This window comes from Passer montanus, unplaced genomic scaffold (genome assembly GCF_014805655.1).
Source record: "Passer montanus isolate IOZ18808 unplaced genomic scaffold, ASM1480565v1 scaffold16, whole genome shotgun sequence".
Taxonomy (NCBI): domain Eukaryota; kingdom Metazoa; phylum Chordata; class Aves; order Passeriformes; family Passeridae; genus Passer; species Passer montanus.
The window spans coordinates 8,281,874-8,298,558 of record NW_024363160.1 but is presented as its reverse complement, the minus strand read 5'-3'; the positions used below and the strand labels follow the sequence as shown (position 1 = coordinate 8,298,558).

At 34.0% G+C, this 16,685-nt stretch overlaps 1 protein-coding gene across 6 annotated transcripts in view; it reads right to left on the bottom strand.

The window, feature by feature from the left end:
* ASPH (aspartate beta-hydroxylase) overlaps positions 1-16,685 on the bottom strand; it is a 114,834-nt gene that overhangs the window by 85,492 nt on the left and 12,657 nt on the right. For 5 of the 6 annotated variants that reach the window (XM_039702986.1, XM_039702987.1, XM_039702989.1 and 2 more), the window contains 2 exons: positions 12,636-12,785; positions 10,531-10,599 (listed from right to left, as the gene is read on the bottom strand). In XM_039702986.1, the coding sequence (XP_039558920.1) occupies positions 10,531-10,599; positions 12,636-12,785 (219 nt within the window). Of the gene's footprint in view, positions 1-10,530; positions 10,600-12,635; positions 12,786-15,774; positions 16,040-16,685 lie in introns of those variants that run through there. The other variant, XM_039702988.1, reaches the window with a different exon arrangement.

Genomic DNA, 16,685 nt, shown 5'->3' with positions numbered 1-16,685 from the left:
GATAACAGAATATTAAGTGTCAAGTTTTAGACCACTAGGGCTGGTGTTCAGATTCTTGCCTCTCTTGCCTTAGTTTATGATGTTGCATCAAGAACCTCTTTAGCCACACAAAAAATTAGCAAAAGATGTTAAAATTGCAGTACCAAAAGAGGAAATACAGATCTATAAGCCAAAATCATTATTAACATTTTTTCTCTCATTTTACTTTCCTTTTCCAGAAGAACTGCAAGTCAGAAAAAACTGATTGCTTGTATATCCCCCTGCACATAATTATTACTATGACTGTGCATTTATAATATAGTATATTAGATATAAAAGGTCATCTGCTAAACAAAATTAGTTTACTAACAGAAAGCTAACATCCACTTACCTTTAACTGAGCTCAGAGTGCTTGTCTTACCAAAGCCTGTAACTCTCCAACTGCAAGAGTTTTACATTCATACAACTAGCATGAAAACCCCTCAAACAACAAAACACCAAACTTCAGTATATTCTCCACACGTTGCTTTAATATCTCTTGCTTATTCAACTGCCTAATGTCAGAAGAAAAATCCAGACCAGATAGAGGTGGCAGAAAGCATTTTTTTTCCCTGAAGTCACGGGTGTGTTTATGCTGCATCCTGTATGTGAGCAGATGTAAGAATCCAACAAGCAAAACCTTTATTAGCCTCATCTTGAGACACACATCCTAACTGATCATGAGGAAGACAATACTTAATGTATTTCATGCTACCATGACATCATTACCATAGCTGCTTATCTGATGGAAACCAAACAGGGAACACAGTAACACATCTCTGCAAAATGACTGACCTGCACACAGCAGCTTTCCCCAGCTCCCAAATTACATTTACAACACAGGTGGGTTTTACCTTTCCCATCTGACCATGAAATGAAATTAAATCTTTCTCATGCTTCAATATATTCTTCTTCCATGCTGCCATCTAAATGCAACCTATACCAATAACAGGTATGAAAATATGATTTCTTCTATAGCCAGTCAATAGAGGCTAACTATTAATGAATTTTTTTAAGGGGGCGGGGGGAAATACTGACAAAAAATTTTCCAATAAAAATTTTAACAGATATGTAAAAAATCTCTGTACTCTTTATTCTCTTCAATTCAAAGTTATTCTATACATTATGAGCATTATGATTTCTCTCTGCCATATAACACTCTTTTACCTTCAAATTAAATACTGCTGAAGGTGGTCACAGAAATCAGGGGTTCAAAGCTTCCAAAAGTTTTCAGCCATTTCAGATGTATGGGTATTAAGGGTTTATACCCTTAAAAATCTATTTTGATTAGTATCATAAGAAAGCAAGCAAAAGCTTTGCTACGAAGGTTAATGCAGTATTTTGTTTGAAGACTGGCAATTAAAATATCAAACATTTACCAACAAATGACAAAGTAAAACAGCCCACAGATTTCTAAAAAAGCTGGACAAACTGGAAGACTACAATTTTAGTCACAGTTCTTTATTTCTGGCATTCTGAAAACTTAATATAAATTAACTCTAAGGAATATGAGGGTATCTAATGAAACCTGCATGACCAATTTAATATAGAATCAGTAAAGTTTCATTCCTTGCTAAGTATAAAACCCAGCAAGTTCCTATCTTAAGCAATATATTTTCCACACAAAAAACATTGTTTGCTACTAATTTTCTCCTGTTTTAAATTCTCAAACCAGAAACTGCAGGAGAAAGCAGCAGCCTTGCTCTCCAAAATAACTATTCTAACATAATAGAAGGCAAAACATCACAGCTTTCAACACACACTTCTAAAATACTTTAAAAAAAATTATTGACTGTATTTTTATAGTCACAAACAATCAAATTAAAAATCTAGTTTTCAAGTTTCTCAACTAATTTAAAACTATTTGGGCAGACTCACCAGCAAATTGAGATACTGTTCAGTTTTCTTTGCTTATTTGCACATCATACTCAGATTAACGTTTTTTGCTTTTGAATGCCTTTTTTAAAACAAATGAACAAACAAACAAAAAAGCCTGTCATGCCGATATAATTAAATATTCAACCAAATCTTATTTAAATCCTTATTAGCCAAGCAGTAAGAGAAAACCAAACTCCTCTATCCCAAACTTCCAGAGAGAACCATGGGTGAGGGTTCAATTGTTAACTCAACTGGAACAACCCCAGGCAAGACTGAACACTTCTGAGAAGACCTTTACAGAAAGGAAGTACCCTACAAAGATATTTGCCTATACTAGATCTTTGCATCCATCCCTCACCCCTTCTCCCCTGACAAATTCTTCATTCCCACTATAATTGTTTTTGAGCAGATGCCTATACACTTAATAAAACCAACAAGGAAGCTGCATGATATTGAATCAGAACTGTTGCCCACCTTTCATATCTGCAGCCCACATTAAACTAATTCACTGTTTATTGATCACCTATCTCAGTGCCTGTAGCTTTCTTGTGGTTCAAGCAATCCACCTCAATTTCACCTGAAAAATTTCCATTTTATCAACTAATTTTTTAAAAATTTTCTACAAAATTCATAACACAGAATTCTCATAGCAAATGTTTCCCCCGTCTCTTTTTGGCTATCTAGTTCCATTGCTGAAGCATCTACAATAGAATTCAATGTTCCATGACAATTTTTTAACTCACATTGAGAGGTATTATTATCCCAAAACAGTGATGAAACTCTTATTTCTATTTCAAATATTCTTTTAATTAAGAAGAAATTCTTCTTCTAAATTAAGATTTAAAAAATTCTCACACAAAACAAAACAACCCAAGCTTATTACATCTCAGACACTCTAAGTTTCTTGCACTTGCTAACAATTGCTGAGTAATATTCCAGATCTACTAGCATTTATTTTTATAATGTTAAAGGGTTTATTTGTTTATTTTCTTTGCCTTACACTTCATATATCTTGTTTTAAAAACCATTAAATTTATATGTTGCTAGCTTTCTTATATCCTAATCTCCAAATATTTGGAAGAAAATGCAACCAATGCTCTCATGGCTCTATTTAATTCATAAACCTTGAGTAGCAGTATTAGCCCATCACAATACTTCACTTGCTTAACACTGGCACATATTTATTACTTTTAAAAGATTATATAGTACTCTGAATTGGATGATCTAGAGGAAGTTTTTTCAAACAGGCATGTTAAATTGCTTTAAAAATGGCATGCCAAAGGAAGTGAAATTTTATTTATTTTAAAAAGAAGTTAAAATTTCAGCCTGCAACTACTAGTGTTTAAACTTGGGTATCAACTTCACATAGGAAACCAATACAACCTTCAGCAAAGCAGGTAATACAAAAACCAATTTGATACAATTTTAATAGCAGTTTTAGTACATTATTTGTATTTTAAAAGGACAGCTCAGTTTCAGCTTTTGATACCTGATATAAACTGCAGGACACAATTAGAAACTGCCCTTTCTATACCAGTAACTTCATGATAGCAGACAGAATTCACATACACGGAAAGTACTTCTGGAACAACTGCCATAAAAGAGTTCCACAAGAAAAATATTTAAATTTGCAAAACTACATTAAATACTTCAATTTCTCAAGGAATATAAGACATTAAATTCTAATTTTCAATTAGTCTTTAATATATTCAATATTACAGTAGAAATACATAATCATAGCTTCCCACTTCCACAGAAGGCCCACCTTAAAAACTAAAAGAAATTTGGAACAGCCCTTGTGATGTGATTGTCATATTAAAGAAATGACTGAAGATTTAGTTTGAAAACAGACAAATCAGCAGGAATAGACCATATGACATGTAGCTTCTGAATACATGATGTTAGCTAACTTAGAAATAAACGTTTCTGTAGAATTTTCAAGCACTTATTTATAAGTGCTTTTCTTCGAACAAGTAAAAAGAACCTATCTGCAAAACCAGTGAATCACAAAATACGTTATTTATTAAAATTATATTTCACAAGAGAATTATCATTGTCATGACTATATTAAGGATTAACATAAAAATATGTATTTACAAAATGCAGTCATGCTAGAATACTTTAATAATTACGGCTGTTACAAAATGCTTCAGTTAATGTTTGCTAGAAAGACAAATGTTATAGTGTTAACAGTAAAGATTATTACACTTAAGCTTTGTAAGTTTTGTGCACAAAATGCACAAATTGAAGCACATACAGAAACCAACTACACATTCACAGATACACATTTTATTCTACATATTTACACACCTGCATAATACTTGCCATCCTATCACAAAAATGGAAAAATTATTGAAAGGCTTTCAACTACTGAAACAGCATTGCATGGCTAACTTGAGTTCAATCTTTAGAGTGTCCATTTGAGGGGTTCCCCTCAATGCCATAAATTCTTGCTATATTAAGGTTGATGATTTCATGGACATTTTCAAAAGCCAATCAAATTAGTCTTTCAGTCACTGGTTCTGTAAATCCAAAATAACACAAGTCTTTTTTCCCTGAACCCCTTCATTCTGTGACGTACCATCAACATCATCTGCAGCTTCGCTCTCTTCTTCTTCTAGTATTTCAAAAGGAGTCAATACATCATAGAGAAATGAGAGAAAGCCATAAAACCAATCAGAGCTTTCCTCTGCTAAAATATTAAGGACTTCCTCAAGGGAATCAATATTTTCATTACTGCCATCTTTGGTCAGGCCTATACAAGAATAGAGGAAAGAGAGAGAGAGGGAAGGGGAAAAAAGAGACAGCAGTTAGGTGGAAAGAGGAAACTGTTAAAGGAGGATCTGTGAAAGACATCTCTTGTCATAGACCGAAGTCTTTACAGGAATGCTAACTAGGAAATAGAAGGATGTTAAGAAAGTTTAATCTTTCCAATAGAGACTATAATTTGGGCAATAAGCATGCAAAATATTATGCCAGAATCTTACTAAAAAAAAAATTAAAAAAAGAAGAAATGGCAATAGTTTTGCTTTCCTTTCTTCCTAGTCCTAAAACTAAACCCATTTTATATTTACGTTTTCTGTCACAGCATTCACCTTTAGACAATTTTTTATCAATAATCTATTACTGCTTTAAAATCACTTAATTTGTTTTTATTATTTTTTAAACTATTATTATCAATTTTGAGAGCTTGCAACTAATGGCCGAGAATAACATTTAAAAGCAAAGAGTATATAAACAAACTCATCACAGACACACTGCTAAGGATAACATTCTTATCCATGCAGAATTTTGATTTTGCTTAGAAGTGAGGATTCTAATTGCTGGATTTGCAGTTTGTTTGCTTTGCATTTTTTTAACATGTTTCTCAACCATATTTTTCTATGATAGATTTCTATATGATGCACTTGATCCTCGGGAATTATTTCCACATCTGAGGATATACAGAACACCAGATAAAAATGAGTTGGTAGCCAATACAGGGTATAAGTTTTGTTATATAGAAAATCTAAAGCATGATAAAGAGCTAAAGGAGAGAAGGCCGGAACAGTAAAGAGTGAGCTCATCACTGCTAAAGACCCTAATATTAGAAGTTATTATTTTATGTTACAAGACCTACTGATCTAAATGGCATTTCTAAAGTGCAAGTAAGCCACAGCTACTTGCTTTTTCCCCCTCCTATTTTTGGCGAGGTCTTGCCTAGTTTGTTTGGGTTTTTTAAATTAAAATCGCTGTTTTACAGTTGTTACTAAATAACATTTCAAATTTTCCATTCTAGGAAAAGCACAACAGAATGACCAGGCAACAAAAAACAATCACTGGTAGGCTTTAAAGCTGCAGAGGGAGGAATTTCCCCGACTTCTAACCAGAACAAACCTTCATTTGTTTTGAAAAGACAAGCAGAAAAGTGAGCTAAAGGTGAAGACAGATTGTTGAAACATAAAATTAAGTGAACGTGTTGCACATGCAGATTACAAAGCAATATTAGATGCAGGTTAATGAAACATTCAAGATAGAGAAGTTCATGGCAGAGACATTTAACATATTTCAACATGTTTTTCTTACAGCACATAGTGAAATTATCAATGATAATTCTGAAGAAACTTCCAAGTCCATGATATTCCACATCCTTGTACCTGGATGTCCAGAACCTCTACTTGAGTGACCAGCCATTCTCTTTAACTTTTCACTGGATAGCCCAAAGGTTTAAAAATGACAGATTGAATCCAGGAGGCAATCAAGGTATTATAAATATCCCTCTCCAACTTCTTCCATGGCTTAGTTCTATAAAAATTAAATTTTATAAACAACTTTATGCACAGTACTCAATTATTCTAATTTGTTTTCAAAATTTGGATAATACAAGATATAAAGACATAAATGGAAGTAAGGATATTTATTGAAGAACAAAATTTCAATATAAGAATGGAAACTTGAATCTAAAAATCCTAAAATACAATCTAAGTTATGAATGCAGAATTAATACTTGTGTCATTCTAGCCTGTCAGAATCTCATATAAAAGCAAAATGGGGGAAAAAACCAAAAAAATCCAACAAAAGAAAAAAAACAAAACAACACACTACTCCCAAAAGACCTCAAGAAGTCATTTTGGTAGACACATATAGAATCATACAGATGCCCCTGTTATTGCACAAAGTCAAGAATAAGACTTTTGGGCAATTATATTTATAAAACTGAGTACAGAAGCATATTTTCTTTGAATATATTAGGACTCCAAAAGGAACCACAGAAATTGGAAGAATATGTCTTACAGTCTTTGTCAAAAAAAATCAAACAAAAAACCCTAAACCTTTTGTTTACAATTCTTTGCAAAAAATATCCAAGATGAAGATAAAGCCTTTGAATTTAACAAAATAAACCCAATAACAAACCCCAAAAAACCCTCAGGCAACACTTCAGCCTGAGTTAAATAAAAACCCAGGATTTTGCACGTTTATCTTGCTTTCCAAGAAAGAGTACAGAAAAAAATGCCAACTGATTAATACTCTGTTTTTCATCTTCATTCACCCCCATAATCAAGAAGAATTGCTTTTCAAAGTAATAACTGATAAACTCACAAAAGCATCGTAACAAAGTATCTGAAAACAGCGACCAAAGCAGAGCACACATACCCTACAAAAGCAGGGACTCAAAAGATATAACTATTTTATTTCAACAGAAGTCTTAACATGACAATTTAAATCCAAGAGAAGAAAGGAGTCAAAATATTTGTCTGTTCAATAGTTACCACAAGCAGTAGGGCAGAAGACTTCCCTACATACATTTAACACGACAAAGCCTTTCTTCTCCTGTAAACACCTCTTCTTAGGAAAACGAGCACAAGCCAACCTTTAATATTTGAAAGTGCTACAGCAGAACACGAGAAAAATAGGAAAGAGCATGAAACTTATCCTAAACAGCTGAACAGTGCAAAAGCATTATTTTAACACCTATTATCTGACTACAGATTTTTTTGAACATGCAATCTCAGTGTGACTGCCTGCAAATATATTTTTCTAATGTGGGTGAAACAATGGAAAATAAGATTTCTTACTTGGATTCTACTGCTTATTACCATTTGACTGGTACCACACGAGGATGGGGTTTTGCCATTTTCTGCATAACTGGACTACTCTGAACTAAACGCACAAGAACAATAAAAGGTTTGTTTTCTGTAGCTGCAGTTTCAAAACTGTACTAACTACTCAATTTCTCTGGATATTGTTGCTTGTTAAAAGGGACAGAAGTACAAGAAACAGCTTGGCTCCAAAGTGACTATTATAACAGACATTGGTACCCCTACACATGCTATTTTTTTGGTAATATCACTAAAGACACTGCTGCACTGTACTGATTTAAAGCAAGGTCAGATGTGTAGCACTCCCCCTGAGAATAACACCCTTCCAAGAGCAATCAGAGTGAAGTGGACAAAAACTGGGAAGCAAAGTACTGCAAAAAGCAGCCCCCAAAGGAGCAGAGTACAAATCCTCTCTTCCCATTACCAGAAGGAATGCTGTAAACGGAATATCAGAAATATCTGTGAAAAAGAAACTCTGCAAAATAATGGCAGGTTAGCTTCAAAAAGTTCACATTTCCACCACAAGTAATTTTTTAATAAATGCTACAATACTCCATAATTACTTGGGGTTGGTTGACTGTAAGGGTGTAGGCAGTTTGGTTTTTGAACTTCTCTTATATGGGGAGTAGGGGAAGAGGGGAAGAACAAACTTCTTGCACATCCTTTTGAAAATTACTCAAATCCCTCAAGAGAGCCTAATCATGAAACCCACTTTGATTCCAACAAATAAAAAAGACAGATCCTATCATACCTTATACAAACAAGAAATAAAATAATAAATATTATTTATTCTATTTAGGTATGGCCAAGTAGTATAGAAAACTATTAAACATTATTTAAAATACAAAATAAACCCATGCTGGTAGAAGTATCTCTCAAAATGTTAATTAAATTAATTTAAACTTAAAATATATTTACCATTAATATGAAATTCAATCTTGAAATCTGTAGTGAAAACTAAAACTTATGGAAGTGGACAACATTAAACCACTGTACATATCACAACTTCAATACACAGTACTAGTGCTGTAATAGCTAAAGAACGGAGGAGAAAAAAACATATGAATTCCTATCATTAAACACCAGACTGCAGTAACTCCTTCTGTACTGGAGAAACCACTTGCTGTTATGGCAGCCTGACCCAAAAAAAATCCCAAGAAGTAATAAGCCTTCCTAACAAAATCCTCACAAATAAAAGGAGCTTTGTACTCAATATTCATAAAGTAGGCTTACTATTCAGTTTCCTTTACTACAATGACTTAATTCTGGAAGACAAATTCCTCAAGAGGGAATCCAGTTTTCCAGTTTCTGCATCAATGAAATAATTTCAGTCTGCATTGTGGTGCTCATTTTTTATTTTATATGAAATTTTAAATGTAAACAAGCACAGTAACTTACAGGGAAGTTCAGTTAATAATATAACATGCTTGTTACTGGAAAAAATATCTTTTTACTTCATAATTTTTTCAGTGTCACAAAACTTGAAAATTTATAATTTATTTCGTACTGCAAAAATTATTCTCAAATTTAAATGAAAATAAATCCAATTTCTAAGCAACTTTTCAAAAATAATAAAAATAAATTTTGATCTGTGACCTTTTAAGGTCACATTTGAAGTACAAGGTTTGAATGCATGATAAGACAAGCTTAGAATAGAAACACTTTCATGTACTGGCAGAACTCCCAGCTATATCAGGCTGCATAAAACAGAGATGGAACAAAGCAGCAGAATGTTTCTGCCTGCATAAGACTGTCAAGAAAAGGATATCCAGTTTCTATACACTACATAACAGACCGAGGAAGACTAGGATTATAATTATACCAAGTATTATATTAGTCACCAATTACAATTAACACCCATTCTGTAGTTCTGTTGCCCTTCAGAATGCTGAGATTCTTTGGAGGGACTCCCGTATTCACAACACTGCAAATTGATTCAGTTGATTACATGAGTTTTCTATAAACCATGAAGGGATTAAACAAATGAATACACATCCTCCCCAAGACTTGCTTGTTTCTCCAGATAAAAGTAGGAAAAATAAAATTATGACAAGCTGATTTTTATGGAGTATGAATTTGAAACAGCAAACCATAACATCCTAATGTACTACCAATAACTTTGACTAGTTTGATACTTTCCATTTTGTCCTCTGCTCAAGTGTTAGTTACTGTGCTGGGGGGTTCATTGCTTTGTTCATTTGTTTAATTCTACAGGTTTGTATGCTCAGTAGAGGTTTAAATTTGAACAAACCAAGTAAAGAAAATCTAAAGAAAAGTAAACTTAAGTAAAATTTCTACAATCAGGTATGCAAGAAGTATCTATCCAAGGCTTGACTGAAGCTAAAGAAAGGCAGTGCTTTGAAAGATGTAAGTAAACAATATCATAAAGCATGTCTAGAGGTTGAAATATTGAAATTTCCCTTTGAAGATACACAGTGAGCAGAAAGACATCTCACAAGTTACAAGGAACAGAAGCCTAAACCCCGTGTTTTGATGCTAGAGAAGAAAAATTCATGCCAAACTGTTTCTGAAGGGCAAAAAAAAAAAAATGAACAGACTTGTGGAGAATTCAGAATAGAGGAAAGACAATACAAAAAATACACTACACAAATAGTTACCTGAGAAATACAAAGGCACGTTTAAAATAATTTTTAAATGGACCTGGCTTAACATAAACAATGTTTTCATTCTAGACAGACCTAGAAGCATCTTAGGTTCTGCATCTGATAAATTTATTGATTATCACAACCATCTTTCAGCATTCAGTACAGTAGCATCAACCACCTAACTTCAAAATCATCCTGTAAGATTAAATGCTTTCCACTAGCATTTCCATATTAGAAGGAAAATAACAAAAATTGCTGTCAGGTACACACCCAATCCTACAACTCACATTAAAAAGAAAAAACCCATCACAATGAAATCAATTTAAGTTTTTAAACCAGGAAAAAACAAACAAATGAACCAGAAATATTGTTTTGACTTAAAATAAAAAAGCAAAACATGAACATGCCAACTAAATCATATAGATTGTTCCACCTGTATTTGTACTTACCTAGTAATACTTTAGCATCTTCCACATCAAAATCTCCATCTCCATCAGCATCATATATCCCAAGCTTGCCTAGAAGTGCAAAAAGAGGAAGAAAAGACAATTAGGGATTTGGCCTTTTGTATCCAGCACAATTTTCAATGTGTGATTGTTGACCGTCAATGTTAGGTTGTTATCATATGTTTTTTAATAATCTAGCTGTAATATTCTTAACCACATTTTAAATTTTCTGGGAAATACTACAAATATTTCAAGTTTCTTTCTGTATTTCCTGCATTTGACACCAAATACAAGTTTGTCTTTTTCCTGCGTTGATTTTGCAGCCGGCAGATTTAAAGCAAGTCTGTAATATGACATGGACATGTTTTGCTGAGAATACTATTTAAGTTCACAAGAAACATTCAACATGTTTGAGGGGGAAAAAATAAAAAACTCATAAAATAATGGCCATTTGTTTTCTGATTACATGTTTCCTGCAATTCTAAATTCTCAGAAAAGAAATAGCTATATAGTATATAGTTTTTAGTGCCATGTTAACAGAAAGTAAGCAGCCTACTTCCCAGACAAAGGAAAACCATTCACAAATTCTACCACCAATGTATAACCTTCCATGCAGACAAAAAAAGTTGTCCATCCTTTCATGTAAGACTAACAAATCAGTTTTCTCAATTTTTGTTTTTGAAACTGAAGCTCTATCAGCCCAAAGTATATGCAAAAGGAGAACTCAGTTTCTATTAAAAGAGAATTTTCAGCATAGAAGCATGGTATCCAGGATTTAAAGTATCCTGGGACCACCAAACTAGTAGAGAGTTATCTAATTATAGGCTTGATAAAATTCAGACACTACTTTTAACAGGATCAAACTCTGCAGAGCTTGTAGAACTTTGTGTCCTTATAGTCTGACAGTTTATTACACTGTCATTCTCTAAACAGAGGTAGAACTTTCTTGCTATCAAAATAAATTAAATACAGTTCTTAATATGAAAAACTTAGAAAGAACTTCTAACTTAGAAAATTAGGAAACAATTTTGTGGAAGAAAAAATTCAGACTTGGGTCTAGAATAGAAAAATATGGAAGCAACACATTAGAAAGGAGCCATATCTGTTTATGGATAAACACAGCAGACTGGTGCAAAAATGTAACTCTCTAGAAATAAGAATTATATCATCTTCAAAACCATGAAGAATGAGACAGATGAGAAATGGCTGAGTTTCATGTCATTGCAGAAGAAAAGGAATTCTTAAAAAAAATTAAAACCATAATAAAGTAAACCAAAACTTTCAGCCAAGGGACTGTAACACAAGTTTATTTCTCTAATATCCTACCTTGTAGGACCTCTGACAAGTTATAACGGAAATCCTTTGCTTTGGCTGCATGCATGGTAAAAATACAAAACACATTATTTACATCACTAGACCCAGTTAAGTTTCAAATCAGAAGATTTTTTTCTGAAAAAAAACCAGTCCAGATCAAAAAAAAAAAAAGGCATGTACCAATAGATTTGTAAATTTTGTAAAGCCACCAGTGAAAAAGTGCATGTTGAATCCTACAACATCAGGGAAAACAGCCGTACCTACAGACATACACCTTGAAATTTGAGATATTAATTTGTAACCTTAAATATTATATTAACAGTAATGTCATAAAATTGTCATATTGAGATAGAATTATCACCACCATAAGCTTAAAACTGAGGTCATTCAACATCTCACTTGTGAGAGGATGACAGAGCAGTTGTCCTGACCCTACAGGCATCACAGTCCATCAGAGCAGAGCTAACATTAGCTGCCTGCTTTCTACCACTGCTGCAAGCTTCTGAGAGCTTAAATTCAAACTGCATATTTAGCTGACCTCTCAAATTAACTACAGTATACATGCTACAAAGACATCCCTACAGGAGGTTAATACCGTTTTATGAGAACCCCATTTTAACATCATAATAGTGCTCAGCATTAAAACATATATTTTGAACTACACTGCCTATTCTTATAATGTAGATAATTTACAAACACTACAGTAGACATCATCTATCTAAAAACATAAAATGGCATTCATTTAATGCATATCATAATACTATTTAAAAAATCTTAATATTTAGAATTCTTACCGAGAACTTCTTCATAATCTACAAGTTCAAACCAGACAACTGCTACTGATGTCCAAACTCCCAGCAAAGCAATTACCATAAACCAGGTGAAAAATGAGCTTCCAGAGAGGCCTTCTTTCTTTCCATTCTTGCTTCCTCCATGCTTAGTCTCTGTTAAAATAAAACAAGAATCAAAAATTGAGGTAAGAGTTAGAAAATTATCATTGAGGATACAATTATAAAACTTGGTGCTCATGATTAAACAGAATACAAGACATATCAGCAACAATGGTGGGTTTTGTTGTTGTGAAGTTTTTTGGTTGTTTTTTTTTTAAACTTTACCACCTTTACTTGTTTTCCATTTCACTGAATTACTGTGAGAAGCTTGATGATTATGTAAGCAAAAGCCTCATAACCAACCAAACACCAAAAGCCCCCATATAATTTGTCTCATAAGTTAGCTGAAAATTCTGCCTTGCTCCCCCTTTGATCTCTGTTTACACAGAGCTTCACATTTTTGAGATGCTTTGCATTTGTTCCCAGACTACCACCAGAGGCCAGTATGGCCAGCAGAAAAGCTTTGCAAGAGAAGCATTTCTCCTAAATTGAGCTTCAAAATTAGTCAAAATAGCTCACAGAACCAACATGACAATTCAAATAGCCTAAGAAAACTCTAAAACTTGAACTATGTTACGGGTAAGACTTCAAATACAGAACACTTTGCCCACTAAAACCATCTTCCCTAATGCTTAGAATTAAGCAGAGATTCACTCCATGCTAAACAACTCCAGAATTTCAGTCCTATGGAACATAGGAGTAAAAGGATGACAGAGACACAACACAGATCATGGTTTCACTTATAACTGCTCATTTGGAAAGTAAATGCATATAAAAAATTACACATAGTTGTAAACAAATGACTGTGAAAGACCTTGACCCAGTATATGTGTAGCAAGTTTCAAATGGGCATCGTCACTAGAGAAGACATTGCGTAGTCTGTTGTTTTAGGATTGTTTTAGTGAAAGAGGGATATGCATATACATATATATATATATAAAAGTAAATAAATATGTACCCAAAAGGATGCCTGCCTGTGGCCCTCCTCCAAAACTCAAGGTCTGCTCTTCTGCCCCCTGACATTACTGCTGCAAGGGTGGCACGTGGCTGCAGTTTCGAGTCCATTAGTCTATTCCACTTCATTCCACAACTTTTGCCTGCTCAGCCACATGCAGGCTCAGTTATTCAAGCAAAACTATTTCTTACATTTTGTAAAGAACATTGCAAGAAACTTTGTCATGAATACTGTGATAAGCTAAGAAGTTAGCTTTATACTAACTGAAAGAAATATTAGATGTATTTATCAACACTTATCATAGAAAAAGACAAAAAATATTCTTAGAAGCTAAATATCAACACAATTATTTTTTAAAATAAATTGGTGTATCTGAAAGATAAATAATGAGATGGGTGACTGACTTGTTTTTGTAACAGGAACTATATATAAGTACTCTCTGACCCTGCTTGCCAGCAGGTTTATAGCAGTAATAAAATACTCTTTTATTACATTCATTGTGCTTTATACAAAGTTCAGACCAATATAAAAACCACGGACCCATGTCAGCTCTTATTGAGCTCAGCATTTTACTGAAAAAACGAATGCTTTTATAACACTACTCCCTTCAAAGATCAAATACCAACGATTTAGTTTCTTTTCTACATTGAACACATATGCCCAATAATATTCAGAGAGAATCTGAGGTAACTTAGCCTCACATCAGGCATATATCATTTGCTACTGCACAGTCCTCTAATTACATATGTGCAGGGTCCGTATACACAGCTCATTGTAACATCTCTCTCGTGGGAAATGTATGGACAGCCCAAAAATTGAGGGACAGACAAGCAGAGTCTGCATTCAGAAATATACTCAACTATATGAAAATTACTTACAGTACTCTTGACCTGGTAATATTAATTCTGAGAAATAAACAATTACAGTATCTAACAGGAAGGCTTCACCACACCTGTGTAGCAGGGCAGTCAATGAAGGATTTGCATATACTTAAAATGAAATCCTTAGGATAAAAATGGTTTAAATTATTCCAGATTGCAACTTGGTTCTAGAGCAAACAGGAAAGAGGATCTTACTGCATTTCACACTTATTTGCCTTACAGTTTTCTACCATTTACTGCTATTGGCCTTCCAAGAAAGAAGCTTTACTTATCAGAAGAACAGGAAAATGAAAGAAAATACAACTTATTTAAGTAATCGAACAGAACTATTCGTATTTTTTCAGTATAAGAGATTGTTTCATGTGACAAATCCCTCAAAAATAGATTCTGCTATAAGAATGTAGTTCACAATAATCACAAAGACATATTTTTATGCTGGAGCTTTCTACCTTATTGCAAAATTATTTACAAAACTCTTGAAAAACAACTCAAGCATAGCAGCTTGATCACGCAACACTTTTATATAAATGAAGGTTATGCAACAAAAAATTTACCTATGATCTGCACAAATAATGCTACATGCAGGGTCAGAACAAAACACTGCAAGAGCTGAAGCTGCCTCAGAGCTCATTCCAAACAGTTAACTCTCAACTCAAGCCCTTTCCCTGCACATGCTGCCAGCCATGCCAGAAGTAGGTCACTTGCCATATCTGGTAAGCCTGTGCTTACACCACCAGATGTCTTTATGCAGACATCAGAAAGTCTTAAAGCACGGTCTACCGCTCAACAGCAAATCTATAAAATCCTATACCTCACCCACCCCCCAATAAGTCACATCTAGCTAAAAATGTATGAAAATATTTTTACTTTAGCTTACCTTCAAGACATCTTACAATTTTACATTCTCTAAAAATAACTTTGAAGTCAAATGTTTGCAGACAAAACAGTATGTCTTATATTAATTTATGCTCTATTAGGCAAAATATTATTTACAATTAACCACCGGCTATAAATTCATGGAATACCCCAGTCCAGAGAACACATAATCAAAGAGAACAGAGGCAGCCTGTAACACAGACTAGACAGCAAACTGGCAAGAAAACATACAACAGTAAGCCAGTTATTTTGCTGATTATAAAATCAGACATAACTGGTATCTGCAAGTACACATTTTCCATTTGCTCACAAAAAAAGGTTAGGATTATACCTGTGTCGTCAGCCATAACATTAGTGCTCAATTTCCACCAACAGAGCGAGTGTGTCAGTATATCCAAAAATTAATGCTGAAGGCAGAATAAGAAATATCCTCACTGTTATCCGCCTGTTTGCAACAGGAGCAAACAGGTTTCCTAAAGCCAGCTCCGCTGGAACCTGAAACTGGACCCAAGAGAAACCTCTCCTCCAAATCTATTTTTAGAGTAGTTATCCTCAGGAGCCAAACGCTTTTCAGAACTCATATGGCAATCTAGTTCTGACGACAATGAAATTCACTTACTCCTCCTAACAGAGCATCCTGGGTAGCTGATCCTTTCCCCTCCCCTTAATCCTCCAACATCAAAAACAACAGCGAATGAAACCAAGCACATTGTGCTGTAGTACTTCTGCTGCAATTTGTGCCACAGTGCCTGATCTCTAAGGACATTAAATCCATTCGCATAAGCTGAAACACAAGTCTGGACACAAAGCTTGCCTGCTTGCATTTGTTACGTTGGCTCTCATCCAAAAAACTTTCTCCATGTTGGCACTTCCCTACCAGGCTCTGAGTATCCTGCAGAGACTGCTCATTTGAAACTTGCTAACTACTTTAAGAAAAAAAAGAGACAACTACTTTTAATAATGTAATTTTGAGTCTTCTACAAGAATTACTTGAAACCAACCTTGTGCATTCTTGTCAAGGAATGTTCATATCAGAAGTGTACACATTGTATTTACTTCTGGCAGACCATTTCGAGAAGAGGTTAACACTAAACTATCTCACTCACCCTTCCCTTAAATTCTGACTAAATGCATACTGCCTGTACAATTTAAAACTAATATCAATTAAATCACCTAGACACCCTCTTCTTAAGGACCAGAAAAACAGCAAAAACCCACTAATACACTTTTCAACTTTTTTTC